This window comes from Vidua chalybeata, chromosome 3 (assembly GCF_026979565.1).
Source record: "Vidua chalybeata isolate OUT-0048 chromosome 3, bVidCha1 merged haplotype, whole genome shotgun sequence".
NCBI classification, from domain to species: domain Eukaryota; kingdom Metazoa; phylum Chordata; class Aves; order Passeriformes; family Viduidae; genus Vidua; species Vidua chalybeata.
This window is the reverse complement of record NC_071532.1, coordinates 22,549,340-22,576,477: the sequence shown is the minus strand read 5'-3', so window position 1 is coordinate 22,576,477 and position 27,138 is coordinate 22,549,340. Positions and strand designations below refer to the sequence as shown.

The 27,138-nt window shown below is 37.1% G+C and overlaps 1 protein-coding gene across 6 annotated transcripts in view; it reads left to right on the top strand.

The window, feature by feature from the left end:
• MARK1 (microtubule affinity regulating kinase 1) overlaps positions 1-24,820 on the top strand; it is a 56,453-nt gene extending 31,633 nt beyond the window's left edge. For 2 of the 6 annotated variants that reach the window (XM_053938133.1, XM_053938139.1), the window contains 12 exons: positions 719-775; positions 4,510-4,746; positions 4,835-4,954; positions 9,006-9,105; positions 9,708-9,820; positions 11,067-11,220; positions 12,276-12,469; positions 15,107-15,207; positions 17,409-17,567; positions 17,872-18,126; positions 20,612-20,656; positions 22,731-24,820. In XM_053938133.1, coding sequence (XP_053794108.1) covers positions 719-775; positions 4,510-4,746; positions 4,835-4,954; positions 9,006-9,105; positions 9,708-9,820; positions 11,067-11,220; positions 12,276-12,469; positions 15,107-15,207; positions 17,409-17,567; positions 17,872-18,126; positions 20,612-20,656; positions 22,731-23,085 — 1,890 coding nt within the window. In that variant the 3' untranslated portion in view covers positions 23,086-24,820. The remainder of the gene's footprint in view (positions 1-718; positions 776-4,509; positions 4,747-4,834; positions 4,955-9,005; positions 9,106-9,707; positions 9,821-11,066; positions 11,221-12,275; positions 12,470-15,106; positions 15,208-17,408; positions 17,568-17,871; positions 18,127-20,611; positions 20,657-22,730) is intronic. The other 4 variants (XM_053938136.1, XM_053938135.1, XM_053938138.1 and 1 more) reach the window with 4 other exon arrangements.
• The last annotated feature ends 2,318 nt before the right edge of the window (positions 24,821-27,138 follow it).

The following is a 27,138-nucleotide window of genomic DNA, read 5'->3' as shown; positions in this document are numbered from 1 at the left end:
TATTTTAGAATTTTACAGCTGTTCTATCTAGAGATATTGGTATGACAACAGGTACTGCTGTGTCATGTCACACTGTTTCATATGAAGGCTATTCTGTTATAGGCTTTTATCTTCTTATCACAGACTTTCGCATCTCAATCCTTTTCTTACTCTGGTTTTAGTGATTGTTTTGGAAAAGCTTTAATCAGATAAATACATCAAGTTTGGTGTTTTTTTCAGAATTAAGTTATATAATTAACATTTAAAGAAACTGCTCTTAACTTGCTGTTTTAGACTTTTTTTTCTTGTTGTATATGTGAAAGACATGGAAATGAATGAATTGTTCTGCTAGGGATGAATTGCAAAGATACACAGTTGATATTTTAGAAGATAAAATCTGAGCTGATGTATCTGGCTACTGTCTTGAAGGGTGGATTAATTTCCTTTCAATAGTTACTGCTATTGGGTGATTTGCATTTAAAAAATTTGGTTCTCCAGTTATCTTGAGGGGTATGTGTTAAACTTCTTTTTAGTAGGAAAATGAGCTGCTTATAGGGACTTTCTAGGTTTACTATTTAAGCTTTAATGAAAGAACCTTAGATGAATATTTTTTTAAGATAAACATTTTATTTACTTGTTATGTTTTAGTGAATCATATCAGGAAACAAAATTACTAAATTATATGCAAAAACTTATAGTGAAGTTGAAATGAAATATTTCACTTATGTTGGTGTTTCAGATTGTATCTGCTGTACAGTACTGTCATCAAAAATGCATAGTTCATCGTGATCTTAAGGTAGGTTGTTACTTATTTTACTTTTTGCTGCCTATCATACAGACTTAACTTCATTCTATGTATAGTCCTTGCCACTGCCTGTGAATGCCTCAAACATGTGAATGAAGGAATTATCACTTGTATTTCATTCTCAATTTCCTGAAGCTCAAAAATAATGTAGCTTGCCTCTTGGAACAGGGGAAAGACAAGAATAGAAAATGTGTTACTTTCATTCCAGTTTTGGCTTTAAGAAAGAGACTCACTCTCCAAAGAATTATACCTGCAGTCATGCTGGTATCTACACAGTGAAGCTGCAGAAGATCAATTGATACCAGCCATCACTACTTATTTAAAATATTTCCAGTTAAGGTATATTGCAAGGATATATAAAACAATAATAAATCACAATATATAAAACAATTATAAATCACTTTCCTTAGTGATTTATAAGAAATATATTAGGTTTTTAATATCTTTTAATTTCTGGTTTATATTCTAGTGTTTAATTTGGGCAGGAAAAATCAATTAAGGGTAAACAGAAATTAGTTGAATTTTTTTTAAGCCGTTTAAGTAATCTATCTATGTAAACCACCAGACCATATTAAGAGTTCAGCAAATGCAGGTACGACCTAAGCCTTGCCTGATGTTGTCTTCATGCCAAGTTTAGGTATCATGGGACTTGGACATCATCCTCACTCACTTAAAAGCTGTCTTGTGCTGTTGCTTTGATGTCTTTGAACATTTACAAAGAAAGCACTGGTGTTGGTTTTTTCTTACTAATGTGTCTGAATACTTGTGAAAAGCTGAGGTTGAATAATTCCTAAGGGTTTTTCTTCACCAGTATCTTTTGTCTTATAATGCACTGCAGCACTCCTTCAACCTCATCCTTACAAATCTGTTCCCTGATACCTGTCAATCTGCCAGCTCCTGCATGTGCACATGAGGATGGATAGTAAATAAATACATCCTTTTCTGCTGAGTTGTCCCTGCCCCAGAAGTGTTATCATCTGATGGTGGAGGTGCCTGCCCAGCACTCAGAAGTCAGAATGCAAGGAAGGAAAAAAGGGTTGGATTTCTTGACTAAAAAAAAATTCCTCTATATCTTGCCTGATGTTTTGGAGCCTGTGAATGTTTTGTCAAGCTCCCTGGAGCTTACTGCAGCCACTGCTGTTGAGCTTTGCAGAAGGCTGCACCCAGGGACCTCTTGGCCAGCCAGGACAAGCCCTTCACTGGTTCTCTAGGTTGGCTGGGAGTAGGGAGCCAGCCACCTCCTCGCGCTTATCTAGCTCTGGCTCCTTCAGCCCAGCTATGTGACTGAATCTTGCTATGTTAACCCCTGCACTCAGCATCCTGTGTCTTGCTCTTTCTCCCAGAGCCCCTTAGAGCCTCCACCTCTCCTCCATTTCTTAGTTTCATAACACACACACAGCTCACAGGCTATGCTCTCAGGCCTATGCAACACAGCTTTGCGGCATTCACACAGGAACTACCTGCCACGAGGAGTCTGCTGCTGATCTCCTTCCTATTTGCAAGGCATCCAGGCAGGCTCCAAAATAACTTTTATTTGATTTTTTTCTCTGTCTTCTCTTGGCTGGAGTTACGCTAGACTCATCTGAAGAGTTCAGAGTAAAGTGTGATTGAGAGCCAGTCAGCCTAGCTGATGAAAAATACATTTTCCAGAGGAGAAAAGACTAAATGTGTGGCTTTGAGGAGGTGTACTTCCTTCATCTCTTCTTTCCAAGTGATATGACATTTCTGTCTCATGTAAAACTCTTCTTATGGAGCTGCAGAGAAGGAAAAGCAACTTTAAAGTGGTGTCTGTCTTCTCATCTGCTTCTGTTGGCTCTCTACAGTATCAGCACATTGAGCAATCGATATTGCAGCACAACAAGACAGAGGTCTAGCACCACTTTGGATATTTTTGATACAACTTTTTGGTTTTAATAACAGGGTAAACTCTATTATTTACAAGTTATTTCAGACTAAACTGGAGAGATGTGTAAGAAAATATGCAAGTTTGTCCAGGCTATTCTGGTAGAAAAATTGTCTCCTTTTTACTTTGTAATTATAAACAACTTGTTTAGAAAGGGCTCTAACCAATTCCAGCTTTGCTCATCCTGTGATGCACAGAACTTCTCTCTTCAGGTCATAGTTTTTCCTCTGAACATGTAATCAATAAGAGCATCGTCTTTCTATTTGGCATATTAAAAAGGTCTTTTGGTGTTTTTGTTTGAAGTAAGGAACCTGAAAACATGGGGCACTTGGGTAGCAGAGTACTGTTGAACTAGGAGGACTATTGTAATCACAGAGCAGCTGCACTGACAGTACTGTTTTCACCACAAGGAAAATGAAGTCTTTGTGAAGTAGTGTAGAAGGCTGTCAGATCTGGAAAACAGCTCTGTGAGTCTGTCTGCAGGCACATCAGCTGGAACCAGCTGGGACTACAGGTCATGAATTGGAAAAATAAAATATTTTCCAGGATAGAGTTTGTAAAAATGGGCTGTATTTTACTCCTGATAAAGGCTAAATTCTGTTGTGCAGCTATTGGCTTGATATACTGGTAGTTAATTGTCTGCTGTTCTGTTTACTTAGTGTAAGCAAAATTATTAAAAATAAGCTCAAACCCAGAGAGAATCATGTTTACTCTTTCAATCAAATCTGCTGACAATTAGATTGCTGCTTCTCTGATTGTGAACTGAAGCATTTTTATATTTTCTGAGTTAAATTCTGAGCACAGCATCTGATGAGAGATGTCTCCTTGCTGTAAAATTGTTGTTTGGCAATAAGGTGAACCCTCTAGTCTGATAACATCTGGCCTCCTGTTGAAAAAGAAGGATTCCTGCTCTGCTTGGTGCTCTCTTGTGTTGCTGGCATGCAGATCAGGAGCTGAGACTCAGATTAATAAGCATTACCCAGTTCTGCTGACTCCTTGCACAGCATCCTTGCATTTTGAGAAATCACTTTATTCCCCCAATAATATATTAGTATTTCTGTAACTTCACCCTTTTAATCTTCTTACCTACCTGTGATGCTAAATGTAAGATACTGTTTCCTGACTCTCCAGGTACCTGTACACTTGCATCTATGTATATGTGGTGCACTGCATTCACATGATTGCTGCACAGGCATTAATCTTAGATGTATAGAATACATTCTGTGTGAAAATAATTAAATACTTGAGTGCTGACACCTTTGTGTTGCCGAAACAAACACTAATAATAAAAGGGAGAGGATTTTTTTGGTACAGAATGCTAAAGTACAGCATGTAGCTTGAAGTGTTTCATCTTACAAGCAGAATATATCTTCTTCTTAAGTCTTAAATTCCTTCTAACATTTACTCTGCCATAATGGTAAATGATGTCTAGGATTAGATTTACTCTCCTTGGCATCAGAAATTGGCATGAACCTGTCAAAAGCTTCAACTGCTATTCTGAGATGTCTAGATACTTCACTCTAAAGCTGAACTAAGTTATTTCTTCCAGAATATAAAATGTTCATAGTTGATTCACTAGCTGACTTTTCAGTTTGTTTAGCTGCTTTTAATAGTTATATTTTTTTTAGTAAACATTTCTGATTTTCAGTCCTTGTAACATGTATAGGGGATTAGTTTCTTTTATTCTGCAAGAAAGAGGCAGATGGTGAACTGTTTTAGATAGAAAATGTATTTTTGTATTTATTGATAAATGATATATTACACTATACATATATTATACTTAATCTGGTACAAAAATTGTCCTCTTCTATTTTCCTCTTAGGCAGAAAATCTTCTACTTGATTCAGATATGAACATTAAAATTGCAGACTTTGGGTTTAGTAACGAGTTCACGGTTGGTAATAAACTGGACACGTTTTGTGGCAGCCCGCCTTATGCTGCTCCTGAACTTTTCCAAGGAAAGAAATACGATGGCCCTGAAGTGGATGTGTGGAGCCTTGGGGTGATTTTGTACACACTAGTGAGTGGATCACTGCCATTTGATGGTCAGAATCTAAAGGTACAGTTACAGTATGAAAGCTTGGCTTCTGCTGGCTTTAAATCTTCTGTGTCATCAGGAGCTCTCTTTTAAAACTCTGATTTTACAGGAACTGAGGGAGCGAGTACTGAGGGGGAAGTACCGCATTCCATTCTATATGTCCACAGACTGTGAAAATCTACTGAAGAAGCTACTAGTACTGAATCCAATAAAAAGAGGCAGCTTGGAAGTAAGTCATTTTTTCTTGGAAAAAAGGGGACTCAAATTAAGAAAGAATAAAATACGTACAACAGTTGCTTGAGAATTCTTAATTTTTCAGGATAGATACTTTATTCTTGTATTAAGGGCGCAAAAGTCTTGTTAAATAAAAAAAAAGGAAATGTCCCAGAAACAGTGCAGCTTGAAAATAGAAAGTATTAATCAATGAAAATCTACCCTTAATTGCAGCTATCTAACAGCTAAAATAAGAACATTTCAAAGTGTGAACTCTTCCCACTTGTTTCAGTCAGATAATGGAGCTAGTTCAAAATCTCTGGAAAGTGGGATAAGATTGTAAATATCTTCCTGGAGTTTTTCAGAAAAACAAGACCAGCAGCAGGCAGTACCATAAGCTTTTTCAACTGACCGTTTTCATGACTTTTTAAAAAGGATAGCTGCCAGAAGAGTAACTAGGTGATGGAAAAGAGTATGGAGTTTTTTGTTTGTTTTAGTGCCATAATACATGTAAACACTAAGAACTCTGTGAACGGTAAGCTAATGATGGCTAGTTATTTCTGTTTGAGCCTTTCTTCTCCCTCTTCTGGTAGTTTCGTTTCTGAGTAGCTGAATTTATATATATAATAATTCCTGCTGTGTCCCTCGGGTAGAATCTGTTTTGGGGATTTCTAATGAGTTATGATTGTTGTTGTTAGTAAATTAAGTTTTGTTTTCATGGAACGTGGAGAATATCTGTGCACAACTTGTAAGATGTCTAAAAGCTTCAGTGTTTAAGGGGCTGTTTTGTTCAAGATTGATGTATTGGATAATACTTGTTGCATAGCTGATATTTAACAAGTAATTGGTGTAGAGTTCACTCTAAAAGCTGCCTGGTTCTATTGTGTGAATTCTTTAACAGGGAGGGATTTTTTAAAATAACATCTGCTTACCACAGAGATGAAAGTAGAGCAGAAGATAAATAGAATACTTTTAAAATAGTATTTGCATGACTTAATCACTAGTGACTTTTGTTTCATCTTTCTACACTTGTGCAGCAGTGGATGTGTTCCAGAGAATAAATCCCATTTAAGCAGCTTTTTGTTCGTAGTGGCATGATTTATGCTTCCTGGCATGGAGGCTACCTGTGCAAGGAAGCATGCACTCACTGAGCTCTGCCTGCATGCAACTCATTCCAAGCTGATGCTGGTCTATGGCTTTTTACAAATAGTTTTAAGTTGAATAAAATCTGTTCTGGAGAGAATAGTAAATGATGGCTTCTGCTTTACTGATATGTGCTCATTATGTTCTGTGATTGCTGTCTAAAGGACATAATGGTAAGAGTGTAGTCAGTTCAAAGATCCCTGCTTACCTGTGTCATGTTTAGGTTTTAGGGAAGTAGTTTTTTCTTTTACTGAATTTTCATGTAGATTTTTAGCAGTTTCTCTTCAAATCTAATTTCACTTTCATTCTAGGTATTGTAGTGTTATCCAGTTCTTGTAAAATTCCTTCCTGGCCCTGGAGAGAGGTGTTGGATAGCAGCCTTACTGAAAGGACAAGGCAGTCAGATTGTGTGGAATAGAGAGAGTAAATGTTATGTGTGATCAAGGGTCCTGAGCCAGTTCCAAAATACTGATAACAGACATTGATCAGTATGCTAACCTGAGGGGAGGAGAGAGAGGCATCATGACCATTTTTTTTCAAAGGAATATTCCTGAAATCACATTTGCTGAATTAAAAAGTGTGGTATGTGGTTTGGAAAGAAATTTGTGTCTGAACACGTCTAAAAATACATGTTTAGAATGAAAGTATAAATTTGTTGGAAGCTTCTAAAAGTGGAAAAACTATGTCATCTTAGGGGGGGGGGGGGGATTTTTTTTGTGCTTTGCCTTCTGATTATTTGCTCAGTCCCAGCCTTATAGTTTCTCAATTCCCATGCATATTTTTGGCAGACCATCCAAAAGGATGTTTGGCAGTGACATCAGCATCAAAGCTGAGATCCACACAGGAGCAGCACCACATGGGTTAGGTTTAGCATTTGTCCTCTGGTAAAGACCAGGCAAATCTTAATTTAAATGGTTGCTCTAGACTTTTTCATGGTTGCAGCCAAGAAGAAACATTTTTGAAACAAGAGAATGTTGTTATAAACCAGTAAATTTTCCCAGGAAGAGATGGGAAAAATATACTGTCAGAAAATACCTCTTTAACTGTCAAGTTTTCAACAAATTCCTCTTTCTCTCTTGCCCTAGTCTTTAATTTTTTTTGCATAGTGTTGCTCTGAAATTTCTCTAGAGCAGATTTATGCTTACAGAGTGTAATAAAGCAAAAAATAATTTTGACACAGACAAGACTTGAGCCAGACCAGATGTTTATTAGATAGTTTTCCTGAAAATTGAGGGAAAACTCATCAATAATATCTAGTTGGTTGAAATTTAGTTTGGATTGATGTTTAAGAAGTACAGTTTGAGTCAGATTTCTAAATATTCTCACCAAGGCTGCTGCTCTTTAATCAGCTGACTGAAAGCCCAGCAGAACTTACACAAATGTAGTATTGATCCTGGAATTGGATTGTTTGTGTCGCTTCAAAATGCTTAATTGTAAGAGCCTGTTTAAGAGTTGTACAATAACTCAGTGTGCCTCTGAGGTCATGTATTTAAAAGACAGAAGCCAGCAGAAATGTAGATGGAAACAGAGAGCGTATTACGTTGAACTCTAGATCCACCTACTGAAGAGACATGAAAAACTGTAAGTGGGAATTTCCAGGCTTGCTGGTTAATTCAAGAAGGATAAAGAAAGGGGGGTAGAATTTGAGCAGTGATTTCTGTCATCCACTTCATCGTGCTTAAACTTCAGATTTATTTAACAGTATCTTTACAAAATTATGATTGCGGAGAGTGCATAGTACTCTTTGGGCATGCTCTCCTGTTCCTGCAAGGCTACAAATAAATAACCCTAGTCTATTGTCAAGTAAACTCATGCTCTGTATGTCAGAAGCACAATATAGCAGTATGTGTCCACCATTCCTCCCTCTTTATCGTCTCAAAAGCAAAAAAAAATCAATTCCATGATAGAACAAATCTTTTAAGTGTTATTGTCAGCAGAATGCTAATTGGCACAAAGTTCTGTATTGTTCTTGTAAGGGTGCAGTTATTGGGGTCTGTAATTTGGCAGCAGCACTACATACAAAGAATTTGGTTATATCAATGGAAAATTGAGTCTTTGGCTCTTTATGAGAAATAACTTAATTCAGTGTTTGCAGGGCAGATTTGGAGCCTGTGGGAGACTAGATTTGCTGGCACTTGTTTTGTTCTTGTGTCCATGTAGTGAGCAGTATTAGCATCTGTCCCTGAAGAGACATGTGTGCCTGTTGCTGTAGGAGGGAAAATTATTTTACCTGTTTAAAAGACGAAAGTGCTCTTAAGGAAAAATTGTGATGGTTAGGGATTCTGGACAATCAATCTTGAGGCCTACAAAAAGATCCAGACCACAACAGAAGGAAATTTTCCAAAGAAGGCAGGAGAAATTTTTGAAGTAAATAACTGCATGGTGTAGAGAGAGTTAAGAGGCATTTGTCCCTCCAGCCAAACTTGGAAACATATTTAGGTCAAGTGCAGTGAGAAGATCCATAGGAAAAAATGACCAGTTGGCATCATGATCTTGAAACTAATGACTGTAGGAAGCATTAGCACATTCCTGAATTATACCTTAGTTTCTACACACTTCCTTTGCTATTATTCAAAGGAGCTCTTTATCATGATGGAGCTGGTATTGCATTAGCATCTTAGGATGTTAACCAAGAGGAGCACATGGAAGTGAAATGTACAAAATGAAAGATTTTGGTTTTCAGTGTTTTTTCTGGTATTTAAGGCAGGGTGATTGTATAGAGAATGGTAAATAGGAGGATTGAACTTATGGGAACATAAGGATGTGAAAGATAAAAGAAAAAAAAGATGTGAGGAGAAAAGGTATGAGGGAAAGAGCAGCATTCAGATTATGAACTTCAAATTGCTTTTCAGCAGCCAAACTAGCACAAGTGATATGGGGTATGGTAAAGGGCATGTTGGCCTAAAGCTCTTTTATTTTCTTAGCAAATCATGAAGGATCGATGGATGAATGTTGGTCATGAAGAAGAAGAACTAAAGCCATATACTGAGCCTGAACCAGATTTCAATGACACCAAAAGAATAGGTAAGACTTTCAAAAGGATGTTGCATCTGATGCACACAGGCAGTTTTATCTTGGAAGGCAAACTAAACTCTTACGAATATGACCTACAATCTCATCATACAAGTAAAATGCATTCTTTTTATTTAAATGACAAATTCTATTACAATGGCCTCCTTATAACTACTGTTGTGACTTCACTGAGCTGACATCAATCTACAAGCACAGCAAAAGACAAAGAAGACTACAGAATTTAACAGACTGAAGGAGGCATATTTTATGAGGGCAACACTTCTTGCCTCCTGTGGTTAGAGAAAGTTACTGTTTTGACCCAGGAGTTATTCATAGTTTCCATTTGCCAGTGTTTTATTTGTTGTTGAATAACATTGAATGTTGTATAAATTAGTAAGAGTTGTATAATACAGTTGGGAGTTTTCAAGATTAAAATAACAAGAAAGGGGAGTTAGTAGCATTTTCTGGTTTTGCACAGCAAAAAAACCTGAGTGGGTTGATTTGAATCTTAGTTACTTGTAAATTATAAGGCTGTTTTTCTGTTTTCACTGTTCTTAAGTTGTCAGTAAACCCAAACACATTTTGCTGATATATCTGGCTCTTTTTACTTTTAGACATTATGGTCACAATGGGCTTTTCAAGAGAAGAAATCCATGAATCTTTAGTAAACCAAAAGTACGATGAAGTCATGGCCACTTACCTGCTTCTAGGTAGAAAACCACCTGAAGTAAGTGCTGTTTACATTTTCTGGTTTGGCCTTTATATGTTGCTGGGTTGAGTGATGTTTTTATTAATTATTTTGTAACATTTTTTTTTTAATTGTAATTGATAACTTAAGAATGTCTTTCTCTTTTCATATCCTCTTGGATATCTTGCTGGTTCCTGTATGAAGAAATAAATTAAATCCTCCAGTATGTTCGTGTTTGCTTGTAAATATGTTGAATTGCTTTTCTAAAAAGCTGGCTGTTAATCTGAAGTGTCATGACTTCTAAGTGCTGAGTTTTCTTCTTGTCATGTGTGTTTTCAGTTTAAATCTGAAATAGTTAATAGAAATTATTTTTCTGGCGACTCAGACGTGACATGCTTTATTTCTCAGAAATGTGCTCATCCTTTCTCACTCATATACTGTTTTATAGTATATTGAATTATTCAATAAGTTATTACGTTGTAGTCATTAATAAATTTGTGGCTGAAAATCTTGTGATTGTTTTGGAACTAGAAGGATCTGTACATCTTTTGGGACCACATGGATTTTTCAAGAAAACAGACACCAAGGCTTTATTTTTGAAGGAATTTTTTCCCTGCTACTTCGTTGGCCTTCCTTCAGTTCCAAGAAAGTGTAGATCTGATATGTGCATCCTTGAGTGCATTTTCTCACATTTCTGAGCCAGAATTCCCTTCTGATGGCAGAGCATGAAGGGAATCTGTCTAAAATAATTTTGGCTCAAATAGCTTGGAAGAGGATATTTGTCTTTTCCTCTGCTTTTACATAGAACTTACGCTTTTTAAAGACGAACAAATCAGTGGCTGAGATACACACCTTATAAAGATGTTTTGAAAGCCATAAAGGATCCTTTAGTCAGTACTTGCTTTTTTAGTCCTTCTGACTCAGTCCAGTGCATTTTAAAATTGTTCTGGAGCTATGAATGCTCTTAGGCTTAAAAATAAAATTTAAAAAGGCAAGGGAAGCCATTCTGTGGCTTCAGTTTTAAAATAGCACCATTTTTGTTTCTGTCAACATTCTTCTAATTTTGTTTTGAGCATTCATTAACTATGTAGCTTTACCTATATGTTTTTAAAGCACATTAAACACAGATGAAGTGATAAAATTAATCTTGAAGAATATTCAATTCTGGTTACAATGCTACATTTTTTAAAAGTGCCTTTGATTGGAACTTTTTGCTTTATAATGCTATAAAAGTACCAGTAGTGTTGAATTTCGTTTATGCTTTGAAAACCTGTTTTCCTTGTAGTTTGAAGCAGGTGATTCCTTGTCCAGCAGCAACTTGGGTCAAAGGTCTCGTCCCAGCAGCGACCTCAACAACAGCTCAGTGCAGTCCCCCGCTCACCTGAAGGTCCAGCGGAGCATCTCCACCAACCAGAAACAGCGGCGGTTCAGCGACCACGGTGCGGATGGCGTTCCAAGTGAAGCTACAGACACAGCTTAGTGGGAATAGGCAGGGTTTTGTGAGCCTGGCAGGGCACCCCACTCTGTGCATTTGTTGTGTAGCTCATCGTGATGTGTGTCTACATGAAAGTTTCTGTGGTAAATCTGGATCCGTGCGCCTTGCAGATTTAATTCTTTGGACTTGCTACTTGGTTGGCTCACTAGATGAGACACTGAGGGTGTTTTCTGCTTAGGAGCTAATGGCAGCTATTGCTCTGGATAACCCCAGGGGCAGCAAATCAATTATTTTATCATTACATTTGGCTGTGGGATCAAATTGTTTGCTTCCAAGAGACAACAAATTTATCAAGTATTCAGGAAATGTTTTCGGATGAAAATGCTTCTATCAAAAAAGAATATGTATTTAAAACATGAAATGAAAGATTTTTTTCTTTCTCTCAGCTGTCAAATTGCTATAAATATTTCTAAAATGTCTGTCCCTTTGCCTAATTTACATTACTGTTTTCTGCATTTTGTTAGCTGATGTGATTTTATTTCAAAGGAATGTAAAAGTCTACTGATGGAGGAGTTTTACCAAAACAATTTAAAGAATGATGAGGGGAAAAGAATTGTGATATTTTTCAAGTATAAACATGCTTGTAAACAAAGTAGGCCTAGGGTTTTCAGGGGAAATAATATTTTGCAGTATTAAGAGGAAAAGGTATGCAGCAAAAAGTACTAAAAAAAATTGAAAAATATAATTTAATTCCTTTTTTCATAATACTGTACAAATTGCATAGATTTAAAATAAGAATTAAAATGTTCTTCTAGGTTTTACATATTGATGTGAAATGGGAAGTAATTCTGAACTGCAAATTGGAAGTGAAAAGAGAGTGGGTAAAAAGAACACAGGCTGTCACAGCTCGATTTAGTAGGTTGGTCTGTGTGCTGAGTTTGCTGTCAGAGTTGTTCAAGTGCTTTTTTTGGACTCGGGGCATTATATTTAGACTACTTTGGCCAAGAAAGATGCAGTGATTATTTTTAGGTGTTTATTAATTCTATTTTTATTTGGCAGTTGGCCCCTCGATTCCTCCTGCTGTGTCATACACAAAAAGGTCTCAGGCAAACAGTGTGGAAAGTGAACAGAAAGAGGACTGGGACAAGGATGTCTCACGCAAACTTGGCAGCACTACAGTGGGATCCAAAGGAGAGATGGCTGCAAGTCCACTTGTGGGTCCAGAAAGAAAGAAGTCAAGTGCAGTTACCAGTGTGAGTTGGGTGTGCTTTTGGCTTGTTATATTTATTTTTCCCTATTTAAACAAAATGTGCAGCACAAGATTGCTATAGACATAATGGGTACTGAATAAGCCACTAAGTCTATTTCTGGTAACTTTTACTGGCAGACAGAAATAGGCTACAGTAGATGCCTTTTAAAATAAACTTTTCCCTTCTCTCCCAACTTTACTTTTTCTAACACTAACATACCAGTAAACATGAGAATGTCTGCACTTGGGCAAACTTCGGTTTTTGTCAAGAAAAATACTGGATATTTAAGGAAAGAACATAAGAATGGAGCCAATATGGAATGCTCTTTTTCTGGTTTTTAATGCTTTTCTATCTGCAAGGAAGTCAACGGACTTCTGATTCAGAGACTTCATCTGATTAATCCTACAAAATATCTCTCATGACCTTGCTCTGTAAATTTGGCTGTTTGGTTTTCTGAAGCCACTTCCTTTTGGACTTAAGAAATGGAGCAAGATGAGGGGGAACAACCCACTTGTTCCCTGGTGCGTGTGCCTGCTGATATGATTTACAACCTGGCTATTGTATTAAGGAACTGAACTAGCAAATTAATAATTTCTTAATGTTTCTATTATGATATTCACAGTTCTGTAAACTGCTATCATGTTACTGCCTCAAACACCTTTGTTCCAAATCGGAGAGTCTGTCTCTTCTAATGTGAAAGCATCTGCTTTGCCTTTTGGTAATTCCTGTGCAGTAAGATTGATGTTTAGGATTCACAGTGAAAAAAATACTGCATGGTGTTTAAACAGCTACTTAGGAGCAAGAGTTCATGTGAGGAGAAAAATACATGCATGAATCATGATTTAAGATTCAATTATGCTTTATGCTATTTCGGCAACATAGTCTATTAAATACAAAAACTCTTGCCGTCTTTTAGTACAGTAGACTGGCAGCAGGAATTCTCATTATCCTTTGGGATTCTACATGCTCCCATCTTGGATATTCTGGAAAGATGATGTGCATTTCTATTAGAATTTTCTGAAAGGAAAATAAATGCTGAAGTTCATTTAACTCCTAATGTTCTGCAGGCTGTGTCTGCAATACATCTGCACATGCTTTAATTTTTTTTTTTTAATGGGTTGTTGTCTCCCCACCCTTGCAAAAGTCTTTGAAATTATGGTTGTGTGGATTGCATGCAGGAACTTTGAGTCTTCTAAGATTAGATATTGTATCTGAGCTTTCCCAAAACTATATTGCCCCAGTGCTGATTAGAGTCATGTGTGGTACAAGCTGATATGTCACAAGCATTTCTCTGCTTTGTGGGAACTAATTAAATGGAGTATCTTTGCTGTGAAGAATGAGAAATTGATTTATTTGCTAATGGCAACTTCAATATATGTGCATTTTTAGCTCTGTTACTATTTTGGGGACTTTGAAAGGCTTTGTGATGGGCATGATTGGGGAATATTTGTGTCTGAATTTACAACAGTAGTTCAAGGTTGAGCAGCTTACATAGATAGTAAATATTTTTCTTTAAAACTCAAACATTTAAAGTGGAAAAAAGTTAATTTAATGTGGATAATTTAAAAATATTTTTGTGGAACTTCGGGTAATGTGATGTTACCTTCAGAAAGGCTGAATTTCTTGAAAACATATTTACGACCTTCAGTCATATTTAGGTAACTCAGAAGAGTTTAATTTCAGAAACAATTATTGCAGTTGTTAATCTTCCTTACAATTTGGCCTTAAAACAGTTTATTAAGTGGTCTCTGTGGGGTCATATTAGTGCTGAAAAACTGTAGGTGAGAGAGACCTAAACATAGTAAATCTTGCAGAGTTCAATATGTCCTGCAGTACCCGAGTCTAGGGTATTTGAAATCTTTTGCCAGCAGGCATCAGAATGTAATGTTAGCACAGTGCAACCTCTCCCACCCCAAATTCAGTATGTAGTGTATTAAAAAGTGAGAATTGTATGTCACGTGTTAAAGCTAAATCTTCAGCAGCTAACCTATGCTTGGTAGGGATGGAGAGTATGTTTGGGCTCATTTTAGGAAGTTTATCCAAACTGAAATGAGTAACAGAAAGAAATATCTGTATTTTTGCAACAAGATGTATTTGCCATGTTATCTGCATCATAATTTCTGGGTTGACTGACTTGATTGTATTTCCATAGTAGATTGTATTTCCAGATTGATAGTATTTCCATTTTCCTCTTGAAAGCTCTTTTGACAGGAGCAGCAAACTGGAGCCCTTGTTGGAAAATTATGCTGTGCAGGAAAGCCTTTCAGCCAGCCATAGGTGTGTTATCTGGGATCCCAGTTTGTTTGATCCCAGGGACAAATAATTCAGGAACACAGTGTGTGGGAATTGCATAATAATATTTAGTAAAGTGTGTGTCAGCAAAATTAAACTTCCTTGTGTTCTCTCAGTGTATTCTCAATGGTGCAGTAATGAGATGGTGTGTGAGCTATTGGAAAAAAACAGCTGATGATAGAAGTGATTTGTTTTGCCAGCTTGACTTAGTACATTTGGAAGCATTAACAATATACATAAGTGGCTGAAACACTGTTTTGATTTGCTTCTCCCAATGCTTCGATTTTTGTACAACATGATATACAGTAGAAAGTATTTAATTTAACTTTGATATTAATTCTCTTTTAGAATAATGTGTTTTCTGGTAGTGGAATGACAAGGAGGAACACTTATGTTTGCGAACGTTCTTCAGATCGCTATTCTGCAATACAGAATGGGAAGGACAACAGGTATTGTTCAACTTTCCTTGTTTATTAGTTTGGGTACAAGAACTGAGGCACAGAAGAAGCAGGTTATGCAAAATACCATTATGAATCACAGTGTGAAATACATAAAGTCCAAGCGTATGTTTTTATCTGCCACTGCTGCTTCTTTGTGATGAATTTTTAAGCTAAATGTGTCAGTTGGCCTTTGCTTCTTTTTATGGGATCACATTGATTACTGAGAGTTGTCTTCCAACACAGGTGTAAGTAACTGTGCTAACAACTAATTGCTAAGTGGGCAGTTGTGCTGTGGAGAGCTTCAGATGGATTACTCTGACAGTGTAGCCTGATCCTTTTTCATTTCCTGCCTAACCACTCAAAAAGCTGAAATGGTTAAAATTTGTCGATTGTTTTCATATAAGTTTTTGGCCTAAATAGTATTTTCATAGTGTTGCTAACCAGTTTGTGTCTATTTCTGGGATGACAGTGAAGCTCAATTTAGTATGTTTTGTTAAGTAATACTGTGTTTTAACGCTGCCAGTTAGTCTTTTTAAAAATCTTTTGTTGATACCCATTGTTATTTAACCCCTGTACTTGACTGAAAAATAAAATACTGGCTTTAATGGAGAATAATTAAAAAAAACTAGATTTTTAAAATTTTGATTCAAATAACAGCTCTTACTCTGATGCTTTTCCAGTTATTCAAGTACAATAGTTACTGTAAAATAAAAAATTCATAGCATGAAATAGCATAATCTAATAAACTAGTTTTCTTTTGTTTTTTGTCATAATGTTTGAATTTTTTAATGATGCATAAAATTTTGGAAATAAGAAGTACAGGGTTGTTAATTTACAGTAAAATTATGAGTGTGGAACACATAGAAGACAACTATTTAATTAGACACTTAAAATTAGTTTTCTGCTTTTTAATGTACTTCCTTAAAGCATTTTATTTTCAAATTATTGGATGAGTGCTTTCAAAAATGTTTTCCCAAATTTTTGTGTATAGTTCCAAATATTTGAACAAAGTTAGTAACAATCCTTTTTTGAAAAAAAGCAGATAACAGATGGTTTTTAGATAAAGCTTTATAATATGTATTACAGTATTTTTTCTGATCTAACAGATATTTTTCTTTCAAGAGATTTAGTACATAAAATACTGTAAAGTATTTTTCAAAGTTTTTCATTTTACAGTTGACTTTTTCTATAAAGATACAATTTAAAAATTTATTTTAAAAATTTATAAATAAATCTTTCTATAAAGATGAAAGATTCTTAATCCCTGTTCCTTTCATGAGTGCAGTGAATATTGTGCTCAATTCTTTGAGCATATTCTGAAAAATTAGGAAGAATTTTCTTTTCAGATATATTCTTTGCCTTTCCTACAAGGTGTTCTGTTGCAGTTCAGTTTTGATTTGGCACAGCTGAATGTCTTGTGTCATCTAATTATTTATCTGAAGTCTTTACCTCTTTGCTACAGATATTTAGCTGTGGGACTCCAATTGCTAATACATTATTAATGCAATTTCACTTATGCTTGTAGAGACAAAGCTGTATTTTGCCTTAATTCATTTGACTTTTGTTTTAAAAATTAATGGCACAATAGTTTTGCCACTACTTTCATCTTTCTTGCCACTTAAGGATGGAGAAATAAAAGTACTGATAGAAGGAACTGTACTTTGAAAGAGTTGACTCAGCCCAGCAGTGTCTGGAGGGCACTGTCCAGAGGAGGACAAATTGGTCCTTTAAAAACCAGTCACTTCCAAGTGATAATGTGACAGCAGTTCCAAATGTTTCATGTTTTAGATAGATGTTTGTTTTAACTGCAAATAAGGGTATTCATGAAAGGAGAGTCTATTTAATCAATCTATTTAAGTATTTGTGAATTTCTTTTTCAGTATTTTTTATTATGTCCTGGCATTCATTGTAGTCTTCCTTCATTACTTTGAATAATGTGTGTGTAAGCTTTAATCTTGGGAGGAATGAAAAGGCCTAACTTAATGTATATGGAGAATTCATTTATGGATTAATGTAATTTTCTTAGAATTCTGTATTCTTTACTTTAGCTGACTAAGGGGGCCTGGTCACTCAGTCTTATGTTTAATTAAGCAGCACTGCTGAGTTCTAAAAGAACAAATGAGTTCTTTTCTCTCTTTTTTGTAAGGGGTTTTACACTAACCTTTCTTTTCCCATTTGTCCATCCCTGCTGCCTTGCTACCATGGAAAAGCCTGACGGAAATGTCTGCAAGCAGCACATCCTCCGCAGGCTCTGCAGTGGCCTCTGTCTCCACACGCCCTCGGCATCAAAAGTCTATGTCTGCCTCTGGTCACCCTATCAAAGTCACACTGCCAACCATCAAAGATGGTACTGAAGCTTACCGACCAAGGTAACAGATCAATGGGCATTTCTTTATTGCTGTGCGCTTCAGAAGTGCTCTTGTTCAGTTTGTGACAGACATCAAAGTGTTTGTAATCCAGTCGAAACAGCTCTAATACTTGAAATAGAAATAATCAAGAGATATTTTCATTGTAAAATCAAACAGAGTATGAATTGTAAAAGCAAATCAGTAGCACATTCCGTTTTTAAAAAGAATCAAGAGCAGGGTTTCTTTCCCATCTTTGAGAAACAGTTGTCATGTAGGAGGGCTTTTAGCCTGGTCTTTCTCGTTATTTATGCTTCTGTTTTCCCAGCAGTGCAACTCAAAGAGTGCCTGCTGCCTCCCCATCTGCTCATAGCATTAGCACCACCACTCCAGACCGGACCCGCTTTCCCCGGGGCAGCTCCAGCCGCAGCACTTTCCACGGGGAGCAGCTGCGGGAGCGGCGCAACGCCACCTACAACGGCCCGCCCGCCTCGCCCTCCCACGAGACCGGGGCGTTCGCACACGCCAGGAGAGGGACATCCACAGGCATCATCAGCAAGATCACCTCCAAGTTTGTTCGCAGGTTGGTACCTCGAGTTTCAAGAGAAAAAAGAATTATAAAAGCCCAGCCTGTAAGCAGGACTTTAATTGAGAAGTCTTTGACAATTTCCAGTTTAACTCTGAAGTGAATATAAATTTAGTTAGGATGTTGCTTGATTTGTGTGTGCCTTCCAGAATCTGCCTTGTTTCACTTCTGTGTGTATATTGTAACCATTGTTTGACCAGCTATTTGCTTCTTTACCTTAAAGGAACAAAAGAGCACTGCTCAAAAGGGGCTTTTGCTCCTGTTTCACAGCTGTGATACAATTAAAGTAAAATCAAATTTATTTAAATACTGAAAAGAGTGACTTCAAAATAAGTCATTATTTAACATTAACAATATTTTACTTTTTTAATTGGATGCAGTTTGTTTGTTGCAAGGGCAATATTTACAATAATTTTATTGCTGTGCTTAAAAGGAGTAGGTATTCACAAGTTATTTCTGGTAATTCTAAAATCTGTGAATAAATGAGAAGTTAGAAACAGGCAGAAATCTGGAAGTGTGGAAATAATAGTATTACAGTATCATACAGCCTGTTTTATTACGTCATCAGCTTCTTCAAATGTAAGTTCAGGTTTCTGAAAGAAGAAAACGCGCACATCCTCGATCTGCATTCATTCCTATGATGATGCTATCAGTAATAATCCTGTGAGGAGAGGTGCTGAGAGAGGTTTTCAAATACACTGTTCAAGATCAAGTGACTGTTGACTTAGCAGTCACAAGAGCTTTCCCAAAAGGGGACTTAATTTTCATTTGGCCTCTTTCTACTAGTGATTTATCTATTCATTTCATCTGGTGAGCTGATAGTGTATCAGTGTGTGTCTAAGTAATACCTCCTATGAAGATCTAAAAAGAAAAAAGTGTATGAATTACTTTCTTTTTCCAGAAATCTGAACATACAGGACTGTGATCCTCCATTATTAGTATCTCCAGCCCTTACGTAGTTGTAAGGAGAGAATTGTTCTCTGACTTTAAAGAGAAAAAAAGTATTGCAGCAAAGCTAGCCGACTGTTGTCAGTGTAGATTTCTAAATAGGAAGAAAGGTATTTTCTGTTGAGTAACTATTCAACTTCAAGAGTACAGGCTGCTTTTTTGTGTAATAGCTCCTTGTTTTTTGCAAGGAATGGTATCTTGACTTTGTTTTTAAGAGTTAGATCAAAGAAATAATGTTTTCGTTATCTTAAAATATTAAAATAGTATTTTAAACTATGTGTTTAGAATTAAGATATACTAAATTTATGTATTTTAAATGTATCTTTATTATAGAAGATTTTATACAATTTCCTAGTATGTTTTATAATGTTAAAAGTATATTTTGTCACGGCCTTGCAGGGTGTGTGTTTGTTTTGTTACTGGTGATAGTGGGGTGTTTTGTTGGTTTTTTTAATTTTTTTTTTTAATTTGAGTTGTTTATGACTTAGTGGCTGGGATTACCTGGGTGGAGGTCCAGGGGGTTATTTTTTTGCTGTTCTTTTGAGTTGGATCACATAACTTTTAACTTCTGTACTGTTCAGGAAATAATGGTTTAAAGTATACTTTTACTAGAAAGTGTCATGAAAGACTTTTTTTACTAACTTTTGACAAGGGTAAATGCCTCTTCTGGTAAGTATATAAAATAAATGCTTAATGAGAATGCTTAGTAAATAGGGTATTGAAGTATTTTGAATCAGTAGTTTGTCAAATGATACTTCCCTGGTGTTAGTTACTAAAGTATTAGTGTTTTGAAGGTATTACTTTAATCAGGTAATTGGAATTGGGTGCTAAATATTGGTACAGTAGCACTAGGAACACACCTAAGTGGCTTACACAATCTGGGGATATATTTCAAGTTGCTTCATACTAAAAAGACATAATATAAAACAGTTCCTTGCAAAGCACAGCTCTAATGCAACAAGTTAAAGATATATTTAATCTTGAGTAATCTCACTGAAGTCAGTGTAACAGCTGATTTGCTTAAAGTTAAGCAGATGTTGAAGTAACCTTCCTGAACTGGGCTTCAAACCTTTGGTCCCACAAACTCTTAGGCACATCTTATTGTTAATTGCTTGAGTGTGCTTAAGCATGGGCTTGTCTCAAAGTGCTTTCAGGAATACACAAAGGCCTGACCCACAAGGGTGCAGAGTGGAGCCCCCCTGGACCACCTTGACCAACTGCTCCTCTGTGCTTGCTGGAGTTACACGTGGCCATTGCTCTGTCTGCAGTAGGTTCAGAACAACATGTTAATTTTGCCAACAATTGGGAAAATTTTCAACAATTGCACATCAGAGCCAGAAAAATACTAAGGTGTCATAAAGGGAAAATAAAATTACAGTTGTGAAAAAATTCTATTAAACAGTATTAGGCTTAACATTATTATACTGATTCTTTTTTTTCTTCAGTAGCTATTTAACATTGTTCTAGGTTTAGGTTTTCTTAACTTTTATTTTTCACCTTTATCATTGAATCTCAACCTTAACTTTGTTTTGAGGGATCCAAGTGAAGGCGAAGCCAGTGGCAGAACTGACACCTCAAGGTGAGGAGTCACTATTAATACTTCGCTCCTAGGTCTTTCAAATCAAGTGATTTCTTAAAGCCTTTTAAATCAGGATGTAAAAGAGAATAGTGCTTAAGTATTCTGTATTTCAAAAATGTTTTCTATTTGGGGGGAGGGGGTTTTGTCGAGGTCCTTTGTATCCCTCATTTCTACTTTCTTGCGAAGTATTTAATACCAAACTTTATGTAAGCATATTCCTTTGAATAATAACACCCCCTATAGGAGTTAAGCAATCCTTTAGGCACTTAGAATCATGATTTGACTTACAAATATTTAACGGTGTTTACTTTTGGTTTCAGTGGACAGTGTAAACACTTTGTGTGTCTGTGTGTATATATGTATCTATTAAATTTTTACTATAGTTACATACTCTGCTCATTACTAAAACTGCTGCTTGCCATAAGTAAACACCTTATAGTCCCTGAGAAATGAATGTCACTTGCTCTGAGAAGCAAAGCAAGTGACATTCAGACAGAAGGGTTGGTGACTGCCAAATACTGAATTTCTGTGGCAACTACTGTACACAAATCTATAGATACTTTGTTAGCAATAAAACATTCCTTCATATGCTCATTTTCCAGTATATCTGCTCTTTTGCCATGTTTCAGCTTTTGGTGTGCTTAAGCACAGTGCATATCTCTTTATTTTTCTGCTTTCTAATGAACAGGCATTGTAGTTTGCATTCATTCTAAACTGGTCATTTACAGAAAGTATTAATTTAGTTTTCAAAACAGAAAGCCTCTAATAAAAAAAAAAATAAACAGCACATTCTTACCCAGATACACTGTATATAATACACAATGCATTTATCTAAGTTAGCCCTTTTCAATTCAGAGTCTCTTAGCTGTCAAATTCTTGGTCATGGAAAGGGAAAAGAGACTGTTCAAATTAAGTGTAAAGTTGTTTTCAGCTCTTGCTTTCATTCTCTAGCTTTCTCTGCTTTTTGTCATCCTACAGTGTCTGTTTTGGGCTAAAAAAAAGTCATTTGAGATCTTATCCCTGCTCTGTCTCTTAATTTCAATGTGGTTCTCTGGGGATCACACAAAGTTGAATTAAAACTGCTTGTTTTGACTCCTCTCTGAATAATGATGACAGTTTATAGACTTGAAATGAGAGCAGCACCTTTCCCCAGTGTTGGATGGGGAGGCATCAGCATCAGAAATACCTGGGGCAAAAGCAGATAACAGCTGACTGTGGAATTACTTTAAAATAATTAGTGCTGGCTCTCAAAATGTTTTCTGCAATGGAACAAGTAATCTATTTGATAAGGAAGCATCAGACTAAGAGCATTAATTGGAAATTGTTCCCTTGCAATTTTGTCCTTTATCAAATAAAATAGTTTGTCTGTATTTGTAAAATACACGTCACTGTTTCTTACTTGTAAAAGCTGCTGGCCATATACTCAAATGGTGACCAACAGGCTGTTCACAACTAAATTACAGCCCAAAATTTGCCTCATCAATTAAAATAAAACATGTTATTATAAGGTCTTTCGACACAGAGAGAGGTCAAAAATCTGAACAAATACAAAAGGTGGGGAAGGCAGAAAAGAAGGGAGGGAATTAACTAAAGACTTGTGAATTGCAGGGTGGGATTTCTTCCTCTGCTGCTTTTACAGTATGATTTCTGCTTCAGGGTTGTGTCCCTCAACTTCAGTTTTGTTCGTGTATGGCATGCTCCAGGTCATGAAATCAGCAGAACTTCAGTCATGCTTTTACATAGATTCCACTTTCTTTGGAGCAGTATGGAGTAACGTGTGTCTGCTGCAGTTCCCATTGCACATGCTGTCATCAGAACATTGTAGAGCAGGGGTTTCCAAACTTGCTTTGCTGCGTGCCACTACAGTGGCACGGTGCTGTGCTGAGTGCACGCGCGAGGCGTGTGGGGCAGGGCTGTTCCAGCAGTGTCCATCCCACTCCCTGAATTAGCTTGCCCATGACTTGTGGCATCTCAATGGCAGTTTAGAAACCCCTGTTCAAGAACTGTATTTCTCGTCTCTCTCTCTCGGCTACACTGCTCTGGTTTTGACTTTGCTGTGTGTCACTTGTTCCAGGAGTGTTTCTGGGGAGCCTAAAGACAGAGAGAAGGAGGATAGCAAAGATTCGAAGCCACGCTCCTTGCGCTTCACGTGGAGTATGAAGACCACGAGTTCTATGGACCCGAACGATATGATGAGAGAGATTCGGAAAGTGTTGGATGCCAATAACTGTGATTACGAACAAAAAGAGAGGTTTTTGCTCTTCTGTGTCCACGGTGATGCACGACAAGACAGCCTTGTTCAGTGGGAGATGGAAGTCTGCAAACTGCCACGATTGTCGCTCAATGGAGTTCGCTTCAAGAGAATATCTGGGACTTCTATCGCATTTAAGAACATTGCATCCAAGATAGCAAACGAGCTTAAGCTGTAAAGAGAACCTAAATTCTTTGGGATCAGGGAAGATTCATACATGATCTACACTTTGAATGTACTGGTTTCGCCTAATGTGATTGGCCTGTGAAACTCCCCATGTAGAAATTGCCCTTATTGCAATAAGGTTATACATAGTTATTCAGAATTGTAAAGTTAAATCCAGTATGACCTATATTAAATAACTGTAGCTAAAGAAGTTATGTTCACATGTACAGGTAAGTATATAGAGCATTCTGTTCATTTTATGTTCATAGAGTTGTATAATAAAAAGATGACTGCTTAAATTCAGATCTTGTATAGTTGTCTAGATTTCTGCACAGAAATGTATGTTTGATGCTTTGAGTTGGAAAAGTTCTTCCCTATCATTTACATTTTTGGTGGGTTTTATAAGTCTTACCTCTACCATGTGTTTTTTAAATACTTGTGTCCTAAGTCAAATGCACAAACTAGTTTCCACAACTGTAGCATGACCATTTTTAATTATTTAAAAATTGTTCATGAGTTGAACCAAAAGTCAATGAGTAATTGGCTTTTGTTCTACATGAGACTGTTCCTGCTTATCTTTGGCTCTTATCCTTGTTATTGGACAGTGTTTAGTTGAAAAAAAAAGAGACAAATATGTTTACAGTGTTGGCACTTACAGTTTAGAAAATTTGTTCTGCCTTTGGCCAGCTCAGAGCTGTGGGGGAACAGAAACCAGGCATAAGTGATTTCTATCTGCAAATTCCAGTGCTTATTCCCATGGCCCATTAACAAATGTAGCACCAAAATGGAGAACCGGAATAATTTCATTTGAATATCTTGGTGTAAAATATCACTTATTTGCTGCCTTCAGAATACTACAAATTCCATTTTATGGAAATATATTAACATTGGGACTGTTTAATAGCACAAGATAATCTGAAGTGTTGACCAATTGTGTAAATTAATAATACCACCTCAGGAATTAGCTTGGCTTTTGGAACATGTGCCCCCAAAGAGTACATGCAATTCCACATAATATTTTACAGCTAAACATACATTGTTTATAATGATAAATTGTTGATTTATGCTTTTGTGGTTGTACAGTTTGTTCCCATGTAACCTGTTTGTGTTTAATATTTTACCAGATTTCTTGTATTTATTCCACATCATTATGCCTGTAATGTGCAGCTTTGTAATTAGGCACTTGCCTACAGAAAAGAAAAAAAAAAAAAACAACCCCACATTTTTTTTTCCTTCATAATTAATGATGATAAACTATGTAAAACCACTAGTACTGGTACATTTTAATACTTGTTCTTTTGTACTGAATTAACCATAGAGGTTGGTTGTGCAATGTTATTTAATGTCGTAATTACTGTAATATCAACATATGGGCCCCATCTGCACACTCTTGTGAAGAATAGAAAGTTCATTAAGAAATCGTCACTTTAAAAAATAAAAATTTTAAAAAAAGCTGTGGTAAACTCTGTAACCCTAAGTTAGAAAGCTGTAAGTGTAGTAAATGTGCCATTCTCTAATGGCTTCTTGACCAAGATGGACTTTACATACTGTACTGTGATGTAGCTTTCCTATGTAACAGTTATGTTCGGAAATGGACGTGTATTGTTGCCTTAGAAAAAGGGTGGTGTTTGGAAAGAAAGAACTGTAGCCCCTTTTCTTTTTTTTTTTATCTGATGTTCATTGAACCAAATCTGATGCAAGTCATCTTGATTCACTGGTGCACTCTATTAAAACTTACTTGAACAGTTCTCATACTAAAATACTTGTTGTTTGCCCTTTATAAAAGCACAGTCATCACTGCACGTAGCAAAACAATTTAAAGGTGCACAGGCTCCATCTTCAGCATCGTGTGAATTCAGAATTAGCATTGCATGGGTTCAGTGGTCCTGCACTGTTCAGAAACTACCAGTGGTTTAGCATTGCTGAGAAATGGATGTCCAGGAGCTTTTACAGGAATTCACCATAACTCAGTCTGGGGAGGAGGGGGTTGTGTGTCTGCTCAATTTGCCCATAAATGTCCATAAATGGTCAATTTTTCTTAAAAATACACAACTGTAATGTAACCGTGATGCTAATCTAAGGTCATGTATGAACTTGGTCATGAAACAAAACCCTTTGCCATTTCAGAAGGTTCAATGGAAAAAAATATAGGTCATGCTGTGAGACAGTAGATTAAGTACTTAGGAGAGCTTCCCGCTTTATAGGCACTGTTTTTCCATGGCTAACTTTGCCCTAGATTGCCGCTGGTTTTCACTGCTCCATATAACCAGAGATGTAGCAATGTTCCATAAAACACACAGCTTTTCCAGAGGACAGAGCTGACAAATTGTACTTCAGCTTTCCCATGACACATGGCACTGCTAATTTAATGTTTATATATCAGGGCAGCTTGCAGATGGTGTACTGTCCACTGGCTGCCAGCACTGTGAAATTGCCCTGATTCCTAAACCCTGTGCCCTCCTCCTTTTGCCTTTCTGGAAGATGAGCTGTGACCCATCTCATGCTCTCCATAGCAAATACACCTGGAGCTTCCTCAAGGACACAGTTTGAGTGCAAAAGGTGTAAGTGCACACAAGTGCAGCATTTGGCTTTCCAAATCTGCTGCCCCAGCAGGAGAAAGACAGGAAGATCGAAGGAAGCAGTTCTGAAAATGTCTCTGGTTTTATTGGCAAGCAGAGTCTTCTTAGTCTGGGATCAGTGAGACAGTGCCTACCCAACCTCAGTGCCTGGTTCTGGGCACCCTCAACAGCTGCCTTGTGCTGGACCTGTTATGTACCGGTTGCCCTTTAGGTAAGAGTGGGATAAGCTGCATTTCAGATCCAAATGTTCCCAACTTCCATGTGGGAGGGGACTGGTGTGGCGTTTTATCAGCACAGCTTTAACTTTAGAAAAGTTTTAAATGCCACATGAAACTTCCCAGCTCAAGGTAAAGACAGGATGCCTCAAATCTTCAGAGGCTTCATAAATTCATGTAATTTGTTGAACTCATGTAATTGTTGGCAGCATCTCTAGGGGGTGTTTGGGATGGGTGGAGGGTGAGAGTGGGGTTATTTACTGCATGGTTCAGCTGTCAGGGTTGGGTTTTTTTTTGCATTATTTCTTGCTTTGAGGTATACCAGTATTTCCAAAACTAGTGCATCCCTTTTCACACAGTCCAGTTTAAAAACATCAAAATGTATATAAATCACTGAAAATACAATAAACAGTCATTCCTGGTCCACTGAATGAATGACACTGCTGGGGAACCAAGTGGGGTCATTATGCCATGGTAATGGATGATGCTAAAATTCCATGAACTGTTCAGACATGAGGTTTTGGTATCTGGTGTTATACACCTGAGGGTATCTTGGACCTATTTATCTCAGAACGTGTTGTGATTCCCCTGCCACTATGCAAATGGAGACACTAAATTTCAGCTGAGAGATGTATTCTGTGAGGTTTTTGGTAGTTGAGTTCTGGAAAAGGAAGCAAACTTGTGAGGTACAAACCAAGTCCATGGGGAAAGGTCTGCCTCTCTTGGGAAGATTGGGAAAAATTATCTACCTCAGAGCTTCTCATTTATTGGGATAGAGCACTTCTCCTGTAGAGACAGTCCTGAGACTTAGCTCACACTTTCCACCCTTCAGGCCTCCATGGCCCCACTGTTCTTTACACAGCTTTCTGAAGCTATGAAGGTGGTGAATCACTTTACTTTCCAAATATCACACACACATCTTGGGGAGATGCAGGTTGTTCCTCGGTAAGAAAAATCCAGGGGAAAGGATTAGTCTGTCCCCGTGTTGCATCTCCGTGTCCAGAGGATTCAAATGTTGATAAATACAGCAAGTGGTTTAAGAAATTGTATCTATCCTCCCTGTACAATTTTGGGTTTCTTGATGTGCCCCAGCTGAGGAACGCCGCTTAGGAGAGGCAGCTGTTACACTGCAGCACTCCAGCGCGGAGGTGGGGCTATCAGCCTCCCCCAGCATCTGGGCAAAAGCCACTGAGAACCTTCGCCACTTTCCCCTTGGCCAGAGGTAGCCGAACGCAGCCCAGGACGCAGAAGAGGCCGTTCACCCGTGGCTTT